Here is a 20,193-nt window from a genome sequence, read left to right as displayed (position 1 = left end):
ATGGACACTTAGCCACCTGTCTGTGTGGAGTGCTCTTTGTGAGTGTTCTTTGGTCCTGAAGGACCCTGAGGAGTGACTCTCTCACAGGGAGATCTTCTGAACAATGGTTTCTGACCTGGAAACAGGACAGCTGCAGCTTCTGAAACTGGGATTAAAGTCTCCTAAAGTACCCCAGTTTTGAACAAGAAGAAGTTTTGGGGATGCAAAGCAGAGTGAGAATGAAGCTTTTTATAAAAAGTAAATCCTTTTGAAAAGCATTTATAAATGTGATCAGAAACTGAAGAGAAACCCCACATCAAACTTTGTTAACATTTGATAGTACATTTCAATACATCGTAGTCTAAGACACTCAGAAAGGTAGAAATAAATAAATCACATACAGTCTAGTTTTAAGCATCGTATTTTAGGTAGGTAAAAATATCTCATTTTAACAGATCATGCAAAGGGGAACACGAAATACAAAATGCCAGCTTGTACAGGCACTCCATTTTGCTATACATATTATGGTTTAGCATCAAGTTTTAAAATGTAAATCACAACCAGATTGCAACATAAACATCAAGTAAAACTATATGTTCCTATGTCTTTGCTAGTTTTTGTTTAACTGGTATGGCTATAAAAAATTACAATGACTTTTTGACAACGGAACTGACAGATAAAAATGTACCTGGTTCCTTCAAAGCCTCACCTTCTGTAGGTGCACAGGAACTCCATGTCAGCTGTTCTTCTATTCAACATATTGTTTTGAGCTGCCACCACTCTTAGGAATAGTGTGTGTGTATATGTATGCACACTTAAGAGGGCACATTGTTAAAATATTTTATTTTATTGAGACAGAGCCTCACTCTGTTGCCCAGGCTGGAGTACAGTGACGTGATCTCAGCTCACTGCAACCTCCATCTCCCAGGTTCAAGCGATTCTTGTGCCTCAGATTCCCAATGGGACATGATGGGCATGCCCCATCATGCCCAGCTAATTTTTGTATTTTTAGTAGAGACAAGGTTTTGCCTTGTCTGTTGGTCAGACTGGTCTTGAACTCCTAGTGTCAAATGATCTGCCCACCTCGGCCTCCCAAAGTGCTAGGATTACAGGCTTGAGCCACCACAACCAGACATTTTGGAGAAAAAATGCTACAATAAGCTGGAACCCCAGAGGATTTTTATTCTAACTTTCTCACATAACTAGCTATGTGACCTTGGGTACCTCTCTCACCTTGCTGCACCTCAATTTGCTCCTCTGCAAACTAGAGTTAGAAAACTACCCTCCTGTAGGGTGTTGTAGGGCTTAAATAAGATAAAACTAGTATAGCCCTCAAAAAATATGGCATTCTCCCCCCATTCCTTCTTTTAATTTTTAATGTGCAACCATTCAAAATATTTCATTTCTCTTTCTTTTGAGGATGGTTTTTGCCACCACTTTTTTAATAGCCAAAGGAAATCTGGAGTTAAAAACGATGGGTGTGCAAGCTGCATAATTTTCTATCCACTCTAGACATGTGTGATTAGGGAATAATAAGGCAGAATATCCCGGGTGGTTCAGACACTGGTTCTGGAGAAAGCTATAAAAGAGGCTCAGAACAGAAGTTTTCTGAGAAGGGGCAGCCCCTGTGAACAGCTATCATGCCTCTCAAAGTGACCCCTGGAAGGGGACAGCAACTATTCACATGGATAAGGTCTCTACACAGTCATACAGCTCCATTCTAGGAAGGCTCAAGAGTTCTTTTCAATTCTCTGATGGAACCCTAGCCATGTTTTCCTTCAGTTTTCAATCATTAGACTCTGAAAGCTTGAATTACAATGGGAGTCTGAGGCTCCCCCAGTTCCTGAGAAGCAGGAGAGCTCCATCCAGGTCTAATTCTCTCTCTCTTTTATTTTTATGTTTTTTTTTTCTTTTTGAACCCAGTTATAAGAAACAGGTCTAATTCTCTTGCAAAGATTCTGCTTCCTCCTCAAAGTCCAAGCTCTCTGCTGATCACAGCCATCTGCTGTTCTTCCATGGTGCCTAAGATCTTTCCAAACTACCCAGCCCCCAAGACTGTGGTTTGGATTCCAGGAAGCCCAGGTGCCTGCCTGGCAACACACAGGCCTTTGTCCTTATTTCCTTGTTGGACATCATAAGGATCACTTTGTTGCATCCCCTTGGAGCCTCCCTTAGGAGCGAATGTGCAGAATTTTCTTGAAAGTTTTCCTGAAGTTCTCATTGCACAAGGGGTAGATGAGGGGATTCAGTGTGGAGTTGATATACCCCAACCAGATGGTGAACATGTGCAAATGTTCATTGCAACAGTTCTTGCAGAAGGCAATGACCATGAAGAAGATGAAGTAAGGGATCCAGCAGAGGATGAAGGCTGCCATGATAAAACCCAACTGTTTGGCAGCCTTCCTTTCTCGGTTCATGTGCAACCCAGACACATACTGTCTCGAATGTGAGCGGAGCCTCTTCCAAGTAAACTTGATGTAATCCAGGCCTGTGTTAGACCCACTCCTTAATTTGCCTTTGCCTGGTGCTGTCTCTGTGGTGGTGTCTGAGTCTGTTCGAGAGAAGGATTGGCTGTCACCTAACATGTGATCCTCTGACGTCTCACTGGCCCCATGCGTGTTCAGGCCCTGCTCTTCCATCTTGAGTTGGCCATGGCTCTGGTTGCTGGCTGCATAGTCCCTGCTACTCCCCTCTGCCACAGTCTGCATCTGCACAATATCAAGTGGGAGGCAGTGGAGTTTGTCCACTTCTCCATCATCCTCTTGGCTGAAGACAACTGGGGATTTCATTTCCTCGGGGGTTTGGGATGGTGACTTCAAGACAGATCCACCACCAGCATCTTTTGGCTTCCTTTTCAGAACTTCCCAGGGAGACTCCTTCCCTGGTTTCTTGACACCCCCCTTGGGGTTCTCTGGCCTCAGCTTAATTTCTGAGAAGGAAGGGAGGGATCCATTGATGAGCTCCCGGTGCTGGCAGTGTTGCCGAACAGCCTTGTAGATCTTGGCATAGAACCAGAGCATGAGCAAGGTGGGCAGGTAGAAGTTGATGATGGCAGTCATGACCTTGAACCAGGTGACATCATAGAAGTCTGTCTCACACTTGTCCTCTCGGCGCACCGAGGTCTGCCGCATGAAGTGATTCCAGCCTAGAATGGGAATAACCCACAGAAAGGAGAGAAACCAGGCCCCCAGAATGGTGGCTGAGGCTCGGGTCTTGGTGCGATACTTCAGGTACCTGAGGGGCTGCTGGACAGAGCGGTAGCGATCAATGCACAGGATGAAGACACTGAAAATTGATGCTGTGCTGGCCACATAGTCCATGGAAAGCCAAAAGAGGCAGAGAGGACGGCCCAGCGACCATCTGGACATGAGCAGGTAGAGGATGTTCATAGGCATGACGACAGCACCCACGATCAGGTCTGCCACCGAGAGGCTGACGATGTACAGGTTCCCCACAGTATGTAGCTTCCGCTCACTCCGTACAGCATACAGCACCAGCAGGTTGAGCCCCACTGTGACCAAGGAGATGGTGCTCAGGACCACCACCAGGGGCATCAGCTGGGGGCTGGCCATGGTGGTCTTGTTCCCTTCACACATCTTGTCTTCTAAGAGGCAGGAGGAATTGGGGAAGGTCATTGGTGCCAGAGCAGCTGCCAATTATGGCTCACTCCCTGGGAGAAAAGACAGAAAAAGTAAGGTCAGAGACTTGGTGATCAGTGGCCACTTAGGAGCATGATGTTCATCAGACTGGAATAGTACACTTTTGGGAGTGATAGACACTGCTGGTTACCTACTCAATAGCCATGTCCCCTTTTTCCTTACTCATGCATTCATTTGCTCATTCAAAAACTATGTATTGAATTCCTGGCACTCTTCTAGGTGTTGGGGATATAGCTGTGAACAAAACCAACAAAAATGTTTGCCCTTACAGAACATGCATTCTAGTGAAAGAGTTGGGCAGAAGCAAGGTAAATAGAGAGTTTGTAGAAATCTAATTCTGCACATGTTATGGGAAGGCGGGCTGCATCCTCATATGTCTAAGCAGAATATGACAATCTAGTTCCTCTTTACAGTGGTGAATAGAGGAGTGACCACGAGATACCATCATGTCCAAGGAATCAGATGAGGAAGTCAAACGGCGGAGGTGGAGTTTTTAGAAAAGTTCTTTCTCTCTGACAAATGAGCAAAACAAGAAAAATTGTGGTTGCTCACTTGCCTTCTTCTTCCTGACAAGATGTGAGGAAGTGATGTTTGAGGCCATGACCGTCATCTGGGACCATCCAGGAATGCCAAGAAAATGCCAACCTAGGGCCCTGCTGTCACTAAGCTGCTGAGCCAACTCTGGAATCTTCTTCTCCCAGACTTGTTATTACAGGAAGTAGCTGGATTTTGTTTTGCTTTGCTTTTTTTGTTTTTGTTTCCTACATCACTGTTGTGGGAGTTCCTACTTTCAGCTAAAAGCATCTCTAATTGATATGGAGGAGGGTATAAGGGGATATAGCAGAGGCACATAAGACATGAAATAAATCTAGCATATCTTAGAGGAAAATTCCCAAGTGGGAAGGCGATTATGTTATTTGGAAAAGCATATTTGTTGTTTTACTTTTCTATTTGAAAAACAAACAATTGTTTAAATTATATAAATGATGCCAAGTAATAGGTAACAAGCTGGTAGGCTGGAAATGGAATTACAGCTCACACCTGTAATCCCAGCATTTTGGGAATCTGAGGTGGGAGGATTGACTGAGGCCAGAGTTAAAGGTGGAATGATCATGTGAGGCTAGGAGTTGCAGCCTGGGTAACATAGTGGAACCCTGTCTCTTAATTAAAAAAAAAAGTAGCCCAGAGTGATAGTGCACACCTATAGTCCTAGCTACTTGGGAGGCTGCAGTGAACTCTGATCACATCACTGCTGTCCAGCTTAGGGGACAGAGCAAGATCTGGTATCTGAAAAACAAAAACAAAAACCCTTTGCTAGTAAGGCTCTACTGAAAACAGGCAAGATCCTCTGTTATTGGTGATCCTCAAGTGGTGTGGTTGGGTGAAAGTAAGTATTAAATCTTCTGGAAGGAGTTTTTAGATTCTTTTTTTTTTTTTTGAGATGGAGTCTCACTGTCACCCAGGCTGGAGTGCAGTGGCACCATCTCAGCTCATTGCAACCTTCAGCTTCCAGGTTCAAATGATTCTCCTGCCTCAGCCTCCCAAGTAGCTGGGATTACAGGAGTGTGTCACCACATCTGGCTATTTTTTTTCTTTTTCAAGATGGAGTCTTACACTGTTGCCCAAGCTGGAATGCAGTGGTGCAATCTCAGCTCACTGCAACCTGTGCCTCCCAGGTTCAAGCAATTCTCCTGCCTCAGCCTCCCAAGTAGCTGGGATTACAGGAGTGTGTCACCACATCTGGCTATTTTTTTTCTTTTTCAAGATGGAGTCTTACACTGTTGCCCAAGCTGGAATGCAGTGGTGCAATCTCAGCTCACTGCAACCTGTGCCTCCCAGGTTCAAGCAATTCTCCTGCCTCAGCCTCCCAAGTCGTTGGGATTACAGGCGCCCACCAACACGCCCCGTTACTTTTTTGTATTTTTAGTAGAGATGGGGTTTCACTATGTTGGCCAGGCTGGTCTTGAATGCCTGACCTCATGATCCATCTGCCTCAGCCTCCCAAAGTGCTGGGATTACAGGTGGGAACCACCCCACCCAACCTTTTTTTTGTATTTCTTAAAATAGAGATGGGTTTTCACCATGTTGGCCAGGTGGTCTAGAACTCCTGACCTCAGGTGATCCACCCACCTCAGACTCCCAAAGCAGTTCTGGGATTACAGGTGTGAGCCACCATGTCCAGCTGTTTTTTTTTTTTTTTTTTTTTTTTTTTTTTTTTGACAGAGTCTTACTCTGTCATCCAGGCCGGAGTGCAGTGGTACCATCTCAGCTCACTGCAACCTCTGCCTTCCAGGTTCAAGCAATTTTTATGCTTCAGCCTCCCAAGTAGCTGGGATTACAGAACTGTACCACCACGCCTGGCTAATTTTTGTATTTTTAGTAGAGAAGGGGTTTCATCATGTTGGTCAGGCTGGTCTTGAACTCCTGACCTCAGATGATCTGCCTACCTCGGCCTTCCAAAGTACTGGGATTACAGGTATAAGCCACTGATCTCAGCCAAGTTTTTAGATTTTCATTTTCATCAAAAAGTGGTGAGTTTAAAGAAAATGGAGAAACTGATAGTGTAATTTTCTCTCAATAATTTAGCAAAAACAAATTATTTTTACATTAAGACAAAGCCAGATAAGCTCTTGAGTAGAAGGTGAAATTTATATAATTTTTTAAGATAAAAATAAAAAACTCAAGGTGTTTGATCCTTATGGAGGGAAACTTTTAAATGTCTTTGTTGGAAAAGCACCATTTGGGGCAGCACTGATTTTGCCCACGCTCTGCCATTTATTTTCTCAGTGATCTCTTGGCCTCCATCTTCTCATGCGTCAAATGTGTAGGGTAGGGTAGGCAATATCTGAAGACTTTTCCAGGTCTCTTTTTCACAGCCTTCCTTGAGGCGTTTTTTGATGTCCTTCAGCTCTGAGCTGCCAATCAGAGCAATCCTCTGATTGCTGACGGCACCACCTCTGACTTCTTCAATAGCATCACTCTCTCCTTGGATGACCCAAAGTCCTGCCCTGTGCTCCTGCCACTCTGTGCTGTCAGCCTCAGTGGTGTCATCCTCTCACTTCCCTATCCCTTAGCCATCACCTCCTATGAGGACAACACCCAAACCCATAGCTCCAGTCTGTATTTTTCTCCATTCCCACATCTAATACCTTGTAGCTTAACCTTCTGCTGTGATCAAGTCCAAACCCTGTGGAATTGTCCACAGCCACCACTGGAAGGAAGAAAGGAAGCCACGCAAGGAAACTATCTTGGGACCCCAAATCACTAAGTTAAAAGGAAAAGTCAACCTGGGAACTGCTTAGGGTAAACCTGCCTCCCGTTACATTCAGTCACCCCTCTGCTCACCAAGATAAATGCATATCCAATTGCCTCTTTTGGAGAGGCTAATCAGAAACTCAAAAGAATTCAATCATGTCTCTTATCTATTGTTAGAGATGATAAATTCCTCTTGAAAAATCTTTAGTTCCCTATTCTTTGTTTCTTAAGACCAACTTCCTTGTACTTCCTTGTTTCCTGGCTACCTGTTCTGTAAACAACCTTACCGCCTTTGCCATGCCCAGACAATTCCACATATGCCTTCCCACCTAGTAACAGACAGTCCCTCTTCCTTCCTGCCTAATAGACCCTATTCAATTTTAGACCTTAGCTAATCAAGTTAGCTTAGATTGTGAGGTCCAACCCTAGCCAATGGGGAAAAGACATAGAAGTGCTAGGAACTGCATTAGGGATAAAAACCCCTCCCCTACCCCGCTTGGTGTGCTCTTGAGATTGTGACTGGTATAAGCTGCATCCTTCTGCAGAAGTAAATTTGCCTTGCTGGGAAATTTTCTGCCTATGTGCTGGTTTTGGGCACTTGTTTCTAACAATTTGGGGGCCCATTCGAGACACGTCCTGCTGCCTTGTTGCAGTGGCCTCAGGGGTAAGGGATCAAGACCCACCTGGTGTGACAGATAAACCTGGACTCTCAGCAATGTGGGAAGAAAAGGCCTACAGATACCACAGTGACCAGGTAACTTTGCACAGACTAAGGTAAGAAAACCCACAGCGGTGGCGAAGTATTCCCTTGGTGGCCGGACATCCTGGAGGTTGAAAGTGTGTGAGAAGCATAATTGAGTGTGGAGCAAGTGCAGAGTCTGGATCTGGTTCTGCGGACACCTCATATGGCTTAAAAGGTCTTGCCTGTTGTGGGGTTTATACCAACCTGCCTATGCAAAGAGGGACCTGAAAATTTCCACAAGGGAAGCAGATGGAAAAGGGTGAAGAAAAAGCTGAAGAGTGCAATAAACCTCCAGTAGGAGTGGAGGGGGTGGGGGCTGAGCCTCTAGGGTGCAAGAAAGCTCTAGTAGGAGAGGTTAAGCCCCACAGACTCTCTAGGGTGCAATAAATCTCTAGTAAGAGAGACTGAGTCCTACAGACTCAGGGAGAGACACTTTCTTCAGGACAGGAAATACAGTAAGTAAGACGAAAGATAGGAAAGATTATGATCATGATATCTCCTCTGATAGTCCCGTAGGCCTAATGGTAGAATATTGGAAGGATAGTGGAAAGACCAAACACAAGAAAAAGCAGCAAATGATAAAATACTGCTGTTTTATTTGGAGTAAAGAACCTTCCTCTCCTCCAGGCAGCTGCCGCCTCAGACCCTTCCCCTACTCACATTATTCCTCCCCACTATAATCCTGAGTGTCACCCCTCAAGAGGACTTCAGCATGAGATAGAATAATGTAAGAAAGATATACAAAATTTTCATTTCCTCAGTACCTCCAAAGAGTGTGCTCTTAACTCTTTTTCCCTTAAGGGAAGTGCCTCTTGGAGAAGCGGGTGTTGGCTTTGTGAATGCCCTTTAACCAGCTCAGAAGTCTGAAACCTAAAAAAGGAGCTGAAACCACTCTTAGATGACCGTTATGGAGTGGCAGATCAAATTAATCAGTTTTAGAATCCCAGTTATATACTTGGGCCGAGTTAAGGTCTATCTTAGGCATCTTATTTTCAGGAGAAGAAAGGAGCATGATGCACAGGGCCACTATGACTGTTTGAGAAAGTGAACACCCTCCTGGTCAGAACGTCCCAGTGGCTGAACAAAATTCCCAGCCCAGGATCCCCAGTGGGATTACAAGAAGATAGCCCACTGAGGAAATATGAAGGACCTTAGGGAGATGGTAATAAAAGAATTTGAGAATTGGTGCCCCGCACCCAAAATCTTACCAAGGTCTTTAATATAAAACAGGGAAAAGATGAGGGACCAATAGAATTTTTAGAAAGGCTTAAAATGCAAATAAGAAAATATGCTGGCCTAGAATCAGAAGACCCCCTTGGACAAGGAATGTTAAAGCTCCACTTTGTCACCAATAGCTGACCAGACAGTACTAAGAAATTACAGAACAAATGTTTCAAATGGGGAAAAATAGGTCACTTTAAAAGACAATGTCTCCAGTGGGAAAAGGAAGAATGGCTTTTGAAGAAGACTAGGGAAGTCAGGGGCTCTATCTTTTTATATTGAGTCCCACAAAGGGTCCTTAATACAGTTAGAAGTGGGACCTAAACCTGAGCTTATTACCTTTTTAATTGATTCCGGAGCATTTTGCTCCTCAGTTTGTTATCGTCCATCTAGTGTAACTTGTTCACGAGAAGAACTTTCTATCTTGGGGGTAAAAAGAGAAGGATTTAAAGCAAAAATCTTAGAGGAGACAGAAGCAAAATATAAAAACCAATCAGCTAATATCAAATTTGTTAATTCCAGAAGCAGAGGCAAATCTATTAGGAAGAGATTTAATGCTAAAATTAGGCATAGGTCCCCAAATCAACTGTGGAAAATTCCTCCCCTCCCTAAACTTGCTCACCACTGCAGACAAAGAACACAAAGACTGAATTGAGGAAAGTTACAGATTCTGTCATTCATGTTAAATAAAAAACCCCTGAGGAAGCAGTAAAGGGAAAGGAATATCCTATTCCTTTAGAAGCCAGGGTAAATTTAAGACCACCTATAATTGAAAGTCTTCTTTGTGATGGGCTTCTTGAACCCTGTGTGTCACCCTATAACACTCCAATATTGTTTGTAAAGAAGCCAGATGGGTCATACCGGTTAGCACCAGACCTTAGAGCTATTAAACAGATACTCCAAACTACACACCCTGTTGTTCCCAATCCTTATTCTATTATTAGTAGAATTCCATACAGCCACCAGTGTTTTAAAAAAGAAAAGGTTTACAATACTAGGTTTAAACGATGCCTTCTGGGCTTGTCTGTTAGCAGAGGACATCTGGGACCTATTTGCCTTTGAGTGGGAAGACCCTCACTGTGGTTGAAAATAGCAATACCGATGAACAGCCTTATCCCAAGGATTTACGGAGTATCCAAATGTATTTAGTCAAATGTTAGAACAAGTCCTAGAGAAACTTTCCCTGCCCTCATGCATATGCCTCCTCCAGTACATGGATGATCTTCTAATTTCAGGAGATGATAGAGAAGGAGTAGCAGTCTTCTCACTCCATGTCTTAAATTTTCTATGGGATGAAGGGTTAAGAGTTTTGAAAAACAAACTCCAATTTGTAGAACCCTAAGTAAACATACTTAGGGCATTTAATTCGCAAAGTTAAACAGAAAATGGGGCTTGAATGGATTGAAGGAGGATTAGTTGGATACTGTCTTCTATGGATAGACTCTTATGCCCTAGAAACGAAACCCTTATGCAAAAAGCTCACGTAAGACAAGCCTGAACCCCTCATTTGGCAATTACTAGAAACCCAACAGATGGAAAGGTTAAAACATCTATTAGTAACTGCTCCTGTCCTAGCTTTACCCTCCTTAAGCATCCATTTCATCTTTTTGTCAATGCAAACAAGGGCATAGCCTTAGGAATACTTACCCAAAAGCATGAAGGCCACCGGCAACCTGTAGCCTTCCTATAAAAATTCCTGACCCAGTAACCCGCGGATTGCCCGAATGCATTAAATCTGTAGTGGCAACTGCCTTGCTAACAGAAGAAAGCAGAAAAATAACTTTTGGAGGAAACCTCATTGTGAGCACACCTCACCAGGTCGGGTCCGAACTAAGTCAGAAGGTAGAAAGGTGGCTTACTGACTCAAGAATTTTAAAATGAAAATTTTATATATCTTGTTATATCTAAAAGATAGCTTCGTATTTTCTATTTTCTTGATTTTCTAACAAGAAAAAGATGATTTAACCCTAACCACTGATGATTCACTTAACACTGCTGCCTTCTTAACAGGAAATCCCCGGAAGAACTTGGGCATAGATGTTTAGATAAACTCTCTCTCAAACCGGAAGATACCTTTTTGTAGATGGTTCTTCTTAAGTAACAAAAGGGAAGAGGCATAACGGGTACTCAGTAGTAGACGGAGACACCCTACCTAATGACTGGTCTGTGCAAGCATGTGAGTTGTTCGCACTAAATCAAGCCTTAAAATTTCTGCAAAACCAGGAAGGAACTATTTATACTCACTCCAAGTATACCTTTGGAGTAGTTCATGCCTTTGGGAAAATTTGGGCAGAGCGAGGCCTCACTAACAGTAAAGGCAAAAACTTAGTCCATAGAGACTTGATAATCCAGGTACTAGAGAACTTACAGCTGCCAGAAGAGACAGCAGTTGTTCATGTTCCAGGTCACTAGAAGAATCTTTCCCTCTAGAGCAAAGGGAATAATCTAGCTGCCCAAGTAGCCAAAAAAGCTGCCTCTTCTCAAGTAGCACCCATTTTCCACCTAACCTCTTATCTTCCCCTCCAGCTGCAGTCTCTATCTTCTCCCCTATAGAGCAAGAAAAGTTTAAAGAAATAGGAGCCAAAGAAAGTCACCAGGAAAATGGGTACTACCAGACAAGAGAGAAATGCTGTCTAAGCCCCTCATACAAGAGATATTGTCACAGCTACATGAAGGAACTCACTGGGGCCCCCCATGCTAGGTGTGATGCAGTCCTTAGAGTTTATGAAGGCATAGGAATTTATACCCTTGCTAGACAAGTTGCAGATAGTTGCATAGTGTGCATAAAAACCAACAAACAAACCCTAAAGAAAATGGGAATACCATGATGTAGCATATGCCCTCATTAGGGAAAGTAGAAAGGCCTATTTCCCTGTTGAGAGTGTGGATTGCTCCCTCAAAAGACATAGGCCTATCCTCTTCTGAGATGCTTTACGGATTGTCTTATCTACATTCTGCTTCTGATCTTCCTACATTTGAAATGAAAGGTCAGTTTCTTAGAAACTATGTATTAGGTCTATCTTCTACCCTTTCCTCCCCCAGGACTCCAGGCCTCCTAGCACAAACTCCACCCCTTGAATTCCCAGTTCATCAACACCAGCCCAGAGATCAAGTCCTTACCAGAAGTTGGAAAGAAGGAGAGCTTGAACCCACTTGGGAAGGACCTTACCTAGTGCTCTCACAACTGAGACAGCAGTCCAGACTGCTGAGAGAGGATGGATCCATCATATCCGAGTCAAAAAGGCATTACCCTCTCCAAAGTCATGGACTGTTGTTCCAGGACCTACCCCCACCAAAGTAACATTCCCCCTCCTTGTTTCCTCTTTCCTCCAGCTACCCCACATCTTATTATTAATATTATCAAGTCTAGCTCACCTCAAACTATCACTTTTGATGCTTGTCTTGTCATACCCCATGGAGATCTACAAGGTCAAAGCCAACTGTCTACTTCAGAAAAGTATCTTTGTCCTTCCTAGCTCTCCTCAGACTGGAAATCTGTTAACTAGGGTAAATTTGTCTGGGAAGATTTTAATGGAGAATCCACTAATTGGGAATCTTTTCCTCCTAAAGCAGAGCATCAGCATCTCTGCTGTAGTTGGTCCGAAGTTCTCTGGACCACCAAAAACCAAGGATGGCCTGCCCCAGCGGGTAGTGGTATATTCCTAAAACTGTACATTTATTTCACTAAAGGGAGTATTCCTCCCAATTGCCAATATAACCAGTATAATTCTGTACAAATTTCCAGTACTATCCCAACTTCCCAAGGTTCTTACCCTTCCTTGATTCATTTTTATGGTATAGGAGCAGGAGTCTCAAGGACAGACCCTATAGGATATTTCAAAATGCACTTCATTGCCCCTCCACCTCCTTCACCCCCTTCTCCCTTTCCTCCTAAACCCTCCACTAACCAAACTTTTTCTCGCTTCACCCCAATGATAAAGCCAAAGTAGCCATTGCAGAAGTTAAAGATTTAAAGCAAACTCTAGCTATTCAAACACGATGTCAAGATGCAAATGCCTGGTTGGAATGGATTAAATATTCTGTCTGCATGCTAAATAAAAGCAACTGTTACGCTTGTACAACAGGTAGGCCAGAAACCCAGACTGTCCTCTTCCCACTTGGATGGTCATCTGATCAATGAGGCATGAGCTGTATGGTAGCTCTCTCGCAGAACTGCACAGCCTCGGGTAATGAGTCATGCAAGACTCTTTCACTGCTGTTCCCTGAAGTCAAAAGCCCTGCGGGTCAGTGCCTGAGGGCCATCCAGCCTCCAGCCCCTGAAGTTAACTTCACTTCGTGTCTTTCACGGCAGGGGTAAAGTTAGCATTCCTTGGGGACCTAACAACAGGGTGTAGTGAAATGAAGCCTTTTCAAGAGCTTACTGATCAGCCTGCCCTTGTTCATTCCTGAGCAGATGTATGGTGGTATTGCAGGGGACTATTACTGGGTATGCTGCCAAGTAACTGGAGTGGCACTTGTACTCTAATTCAATTGGTTATCCCTTTCACCTCGGCATTTCATCAACCAAGAAAGTTGAAGACAGAATATCCTGAAAAGAGAGATGTCCCTCATGGACCCTTTGATCCTCATGTTTATATGGAAGCTATCAGAGTACCATGAGGGGTACCAGATGAATTCAAAGCCTGAAATCAAATAGCTGCAGGATTTGAGTCTATATTGTTCTGGGAGTTGACTCTAAACAAGAATGTAGTTTGGATAAATTATATCTATTATAATCAACAACACTTTGCTAATTTTACTAGAGATGCAATTAAAGAAATAGCTGAACAATTAGGCCCCACCAGCCAAAGGGCCTGGGAAAATAGAAGAGCCCTTGACATGATATGAGCTGACAAAGGCAGAGTGTGTCATGACTGGAGTTCAATGCTGTACTTTTATTCCTAATAACACCACCCCCGAAGGAACAACAACAAAAGCCTTACAAGGCCTTACCTCCTTATCAAATGACTTAGTTGAAATTCTGGAATAGATGACTCCTATACCAGCTTCGTGGAGAAATAGTTCAGGAAATGGAAAAGAATTATGACCTCAATATTCACCTCTCTTATAATCGTTATAGGTGTGCTCATTCTTCTAGGATGCTGTATCATAATCCTATATTCGTGGTTTAGTGCAAAGACTTATAGAGACAGCTCTCACCAAAACCTCCCTTAGTTCATCCCCACCTTATTAAGATAAACTCTTCCTTCTTGACACCCAAGAAGAACATCAGAGCCTAGACATGCTAAGACGTTTTGAAGAGGAAAAAGTATAAAATCGAGAGGGGGAAATTATCAGAGATGTAAATTCCTGTTCAGAAATCTTTATTTCCCTGTTCTTTGTTTCTTAAGACCAACTTCCTTGTCTCCTGGCTACCTGATCTGTAAACAACCTTCCTGCCTTTGCCGTGCCCAGACAAGTTGAGATATGCCTTCCTGCCTAGTAATGGACAGGCCCTCTTCCTTCCCACCTAATAGATGCTATTCAATTTTAAACCTTAGCCAGTCAAGTTAGCTTAGATGGTGAGGTCTAACCCCAACCAATGTGGAAAGGACACAGAAGTGCCAGGAACTGCGTTAGGGATAACAACCCCTGCTCTACCCTGCTCAGTGTGTTCTTGAGATCGTGACTGGTGCTAGCTGCACCCTTCTGCAGAAGTGAATTTGCCTTGCTGAGGAATTTTCTGCCTATGTGCTGGTTTTCTTTGCAGCACTGGCACTTGTTTCTAATATCCACCTATGACCTGGAAGCTTCCTCCCCCACTTCGAGTTGTCCTGCCTTTCCCAGACCAAACAAATATTCATCTTGTATATGTTGATTGATGTCTCATATCTCCCTGGAATGTGTAAAACCAAACTGTGCTCTGACCACCTTGGGCACATCATCAGGACCTCCTGTTGCTGTGTCATGGGCACACACCCTCAACCTTGGCAAAATAAACTTTCTAAATTAACTGAGACCTGTCTCAGATTTTTGGGGTTCATAAGGCTAAGGGAGTATTGTCTCAGGAATTTTTATATTTTATTGTTTTATTTGGAAGGAAGCAGGAAGTTGTTCCCCTAAACACTTCCCCAGCTTGGCATTCTCAAGGTGGCTCTGAGCTCCCTAGCCTCTGGGGATGTCTCCTTTCTCTTTTTTCCTCACTATCTGGCACATAGAAGGGAGAGAAACAATTTTCTATTTTATTTTTTAATTTTAATTTTATTTGAGACGGAGTTTTGCTCTCATTGCCCAAGCTGGAGTGCAATGATGCAATCTCAACTCACTGCAACCTCTGCCTCCTGGGTTCAAGCAAATCTCTTGCCTCAGCCTACCAAGTAGCTGGGATTACAGGCATGCACCACCACCCCTGGATAATTTTGTATTTTTAGTAGGGATGGGTTTCACCATGTTGGTTTGGCTGGTCTCAAACTCCTGACCTCAGTGATCCACCCGCCTCAGCCTACCAAAATGCAGGAGTTACAGGTGTGAGCCACTGCACCCATCTGAAAAACCATTTTTAAAAAATTGTGAGGCTGGACATGGTGTCATATGGTTGTCATGAACCCAAGGAGTATGCTCTTCAGTTAGATCAGTGGTTCTATCCCCTAGGGGAATACCTGGCAGTATCCATGCCATTGCAGTGAGCCAATATCATGCCACTGCATTTCAGACTAGCAACAGAGTGAGACTCCATCTCAAAAAAATTGTGAATACACTATTTATAACCTAACAATCATATTTGACAGAAAACTATTCAAGCAATCCTTCCACCACGGTCTCCTGAGTAGCTGGGAGGGACCCTAGGAACGCACCACCACACCTGGGTAATTTTTTGTATTTTCTGTCAAGAGAGGGTCTCACTGTATTGCCCAGGCTGGTATCTAACTCCTGGGCTCAAGCCATCTGCCCACCTTGGCCTCCCAAAGTGCTGGGATTACAGGTGTGTAAGTCACCATCTCCAGCGATGATTTGTTTTTATTAAAAAAATCTATATTTTTATTTTTTCTTTTTAAGAAAGAAAAGGTATGATTGAATTGATGTTACTGAACTAAAAATTAGTGTAGCATATTAGACACTCAAGGGGAAAATCTACCAATGCCTGCAATGTACTAAGAAATGAATAAATGGATACTTCTGGTTAGTAAGATGACTAATGTAAGGTGTTTTTCCCTCCCTCGGGGACCTGCATTTTGAAAAATCTGGTCCCTGAGGTTTTCCTTGTATAAATTTCAAAGAAAAGTCAGATACTCTGGTAAAGAATGTGGGAGCTATTTGGGGACACAGATCCTATGTCACTACACACCACCCAGGAGACCCCATTGGGTCTGAGGTGCCCTCTCTGAGGATAAAGCCAAGCCTATGGAAACAGTGCTGGACAGAGCGTGTGCTCTGGGCAGAGAGAATAAAAGCTAGAAGAGCCACATGAGATGAGGGCTTGTCTGCAAGGAAGGTGGTCACCTGCAGGTCCTCCCTGACGCTGCATTCTCAGATTAACAGCCTAGGGAGAGCTCCAGAGGCAGGAGCTGGGTTCTCACCCACACTCTGTGCTCTGCTGCTCACCGGGATGTGTGTGTGTGTGTGTGTGTGTGTGTGTGAATGTGTGAGTGAATGTGTGTGTGTGTATGTGTGAGTGTACATGTTACTGTGTGTGAGTGTGTATGTGTGTATGTGTGAGTGTTCAAATGTGTCAGTGTATGTGTGTATGAGTGTGAGTGTATGTATGTATGAGTGTGTGTATATGTGAGTGTGTGAATGTGTCAGTGTATGTGTGTGTGAGTGTATGTATGTGTGTATGAGTGTGTGTATATGTGAGTGTGCAGATGTGTGTGTGGTTTGTGAGTGTATGTGTCTGAGCATGTATGAGTGTGAGTATATATGTGTGTGAGTGTGTAAGACTGTGTGAGCATGAGTGCCTAGAGTAAACAGCTTTGGGTGCCAGTTTTCTCACCTTTAAAGTAAGGAGAATAGTAAGCCCTCCTACTGGGGCCGTTGGGAGGATCAATGGAGACAGTGAGTGGGAAAGCTCTGCGATTACTTGGTAAAACGCAGAAAAGGACCCTTCTTCTCTAAAAGTGTACAAGCAAATCATCATTTTTGAATTAAGGCAATGACTACATTCTGAAACCATTAGGTGGGGAAGGGGTTTGACTAGAGTGATTATAGTCTAACCCATCAGGCCCATGTTCCAGCAAACAACCCTGTCAACATTCCTTGCATATCCTGCCACATCAACACGGGCAGCTGAAACTGCAAGGAGCCACGCCCCGGGGCTGGTGCTTCTCACACATCAGTTACTAAATGCCCACAAGCCCGAGAGGAATGAATATCTGGTGATCTCCAAGGTGGAGAGGAGGAAATGGTCAGCTCAAGCTCAAGAGGTGAAGCAGCTTACTCAGGGTCACATAGCTGGGAAGTGGTTTCTGAAGTTAGGGTATGAACCTAGGTCTATCTAATTCAGGGCTTCTATCTTTTTTTTTTTTTTAAGACAAAGTCTCTCTCTGTCACCCAGGCTGGAGTGCAGCGGCATGATCTTGGCTCACTGCAACCTCTGCCTCCCGGGTTCAAGTGATTCCCCTACCTCAGCCTCCTAAGTACCTTGGACTATAGGTGTGCACCACCATACTCAGCTAATTTTTGTATTTTTAGTAGAGGGGTTTTGCTATGTTGGCCAGGCTAGTCTCAAACTCCAAACCTCAAGTGATTCGCCTGCTTCATTCTCCCAAAGTGCTGGGATTACAGGCATGAGCCACCATGCCTGGCCTTAACTCAAGGTTTCTTAACCTTGGTCTTAGCATTGACATTTGAGCTGCATGACTTCATTGTGGGGGGCTGTCCTGTGTACTGGGTGACGACGTTTACATCATCCGTAGCCTCCACTCACTTGATGCCAGTAGCTGTGAGCTCCCAGTCATGACAACCCAAAATTGGGAGGCCCAGGCAGGTGGATCACCTGAGGTCAGGGGTTTGAGACCAGCCTGGCTAACACGGGGAAACCCCGTCTCTACTAAAAATACAAAAATTAGCCAGGCATGGTGGCGCACACCTGTAGTCCCAGCTGCTCAGGAGACTCAGGCAGGAGAATTGCTTGAACCCAAGAGGCAGAGGTTGCAGTGAGCTGAGATTGCACCATCGCACTCCAGCCTGGGAAACAGAGCAAGGCTCCATCTCAAAAAAAAAAAAAAAAAGAGAGAGAGAGAAACCCAAACAGGTATAGAGCAGCAGAAGCCATGGAAGATGAGTAAGGGCTGAACTAAGTGCAGAAAGTAGAGGCATAATTTTTATAAGGAAGTTCAGACCTACAGAAGTTTGAGGTGAGATTTATCCCATTGACGAATATTGTTCCATCATACTTTTTGGTCCACTTTTCTACTTTTCCCTGGACACTTTACAGTTAGAAATTTCTCTCATGGTAATTTAAAATGTAAATAAAGATTTATGCACAAAAATGCTTACTGCAACATTATTTTTGATAGGAAATAAAGGGAAATGAGCTGGCATTTGGGAACTAAATGTATCTGAGGTAGCTACAGAATGGAATATCATGGGGTCACTGATAATCATTATGGAGCACCAGAAATGAGATGGGAAAACGCTCATGATGGAATTAAATGTATAGAAGACATGGTTGGTTTGTACAGGACAACGTCAATTCTATTAACCAACAGGCTTCTATCCAGGGCAAATCTCTGTTATGTTACATCAACCATGGTTTTCTCTGGGTACTGGATGATATTTATTATCTTTGGTATTTCCCAGGATTTCAACAATGTGATTGTCTTCATAATAGGGAAAATGAGAGCTAACTGCATTCATTTTGAAAAAAAGAAAATAAAATAGATTCCTTTAATAAAAAAATAAAAGTAAAGAAATGTTTTCCACATGCTTAGCACAACTTCTATTTTCTCTAGTACAAAGTGAGAGTTCGGGATTCCTTTCTTTTTTTTTTTTTTTTTTTTTTTTTTTTTTGAGGCGGGGTTTTGCTCTTGTTTCCCAGGCTGGAGTGCAATGGCGCAATCTCGGCTCACCGCAACCTCCGCCTCCTGGGTTCAGGCAATTCTCCTGCCTCAGCCTCCTGAGTAGCTGGGATTACAGGCACGCGCCACCATGCCCAGCTAATTTTTTGTATCTTTAGTAGAGACGGGGTTTCACCATGTTCACCTGGATGGTCTCGATCTGTTGACCTCGTGATCCACCCGCCTTGGCCTCCCAAAGTGCTGGGATTACAGGCTTGAGCCAGGGATTCCTTTCTTGATTTATTCTAAACTGATTCACCTGTTATTCCCCAGTGCAAACTGCTCTATCCTCTTCCTCATTTGTATGGCTGGTTATTCTAGTCGAGTAAGTCAGAACACTTCTTTGATCTAATTCTGAGAAAGAGACACCATGCATGACGGTGCTCCAGTACTGCATAGTCTCATTAAGTCTGGCCAGGTCATAATTTCCATGAAACACCCAGGCTTATCTATGTCACTGGTTGTGATGAACAGAGCAGACTGCAAATAGCAAAATTCCATTATGAGCTCAGTGTTGCAGGAACTGACTGACTCAGAATCTAGGGGAGTTCTGGCTTCAGCCTCTGGGTAAGATGCAAGAAGCAGATGACCTTGTGGGCAGGCAGTGGCCTCAGTGGCTTTTCCAGGGGTGGAGGTACATATGTAAAGAGTCTACAGAGTTAGAGAAGAAAAGCTACTAAGAACAGAGGACTGGGTATAGAGCAAGAGGGAGTGGTAAGGACTGGGGCAACCTGGAGGGCCTGTTCTCTGCTTTAAGAGTGCAGCTGCCACTCACATGCCACCAACTGCTGCAGACTTAGATCTGCCTGCTTTAAAAAAAAACCAAAATCTGGAGTTTTTACATGAAATTTTTAAGTTTTTAAATGCTGTCAATTATTCAATTGTTTCATTTGTCTTCTTGAACACTACCCAGGGTAAAAAAAACAAATCTGGGGGATTCGACCTGTGAGCCCCCAGGTAGGAACCTCAAGCTGGTTTGTAGGGGATGCAGAATGCTGAATATGAGATAATGACCCAGGAGTGAACACCTTTTGGGGTATTTGCCCAGCTCAAGTCAAGCTTCCTCTCTGAGACCCATCATCTCACCTAGGGTGGGCTCTGGCAGCCATAGCCATGCCATGTAACCCTGATCCCTAGGCACACGTGATTGGACCAGAAGTTGTACCCTGACCCAGAACAGACCAGTCATCCCAGTTCTCTCTTCTGGAACACTGGAATTGGAGTTGTCCCATAAAGACAGTCTGTTAGTCTCATGTACTAAAGTGGTGGGTAAGTAGGGGGTGGGGGGCTGCCACTGGGGGCAAGAGGGGGAGGGTTGTTCACCTCTGGGAATGCTGAAATA

At 43.9% G+C, this 20,193-nt stretch overlaps 1 protein-coding gene across 2 annotated transcripts in view; it reads right to left on the bottom strand.

Moving 5' to 3' along the window:
- Positions 1-242: 242 nt before the first annotated feature.
- HRH1 (histamine receptor H1) overlaps positions 243-20,193 on the bottom strand; it is a 115,203-nt gene continuing 95,252 nt past the window's right edge. For both annotated transcript variants that reach the window (XM_035273640.3, XM_035273639.3), the window contains one exon: positions 243-3,649. In XM_035273640.3, coding sequence (XP_035129531.1) covers positions 2,151-3,614 — 1,464 coding nt within the window. In that variant the 5' untranslated portion in view covers positions 3,615-3,649 and the 3' untranslated portion in view covers positions 243-2,150. The remainder of the gene's footprint in view (positions 3,650-20,193) is intronic.

The sequence above is a fragment of the Callithrix jacchus genome, chromosome 15, assembly GCF_049354715.1.
Source record: "Callithrix jacchus isolate 240 chromosome 15, calJac240_pri, whole genome shotgun sequence".
NCBI lineage: Eukaryota > Metazoa > Chordata > Mammalia > Primates > Cebidae > Callithrix > Callithrix jacchus.
Note: the sequence above shows the minus strand (reverse complement) of the source record. Positions and strands in the feature narration are given on the sequence as shown.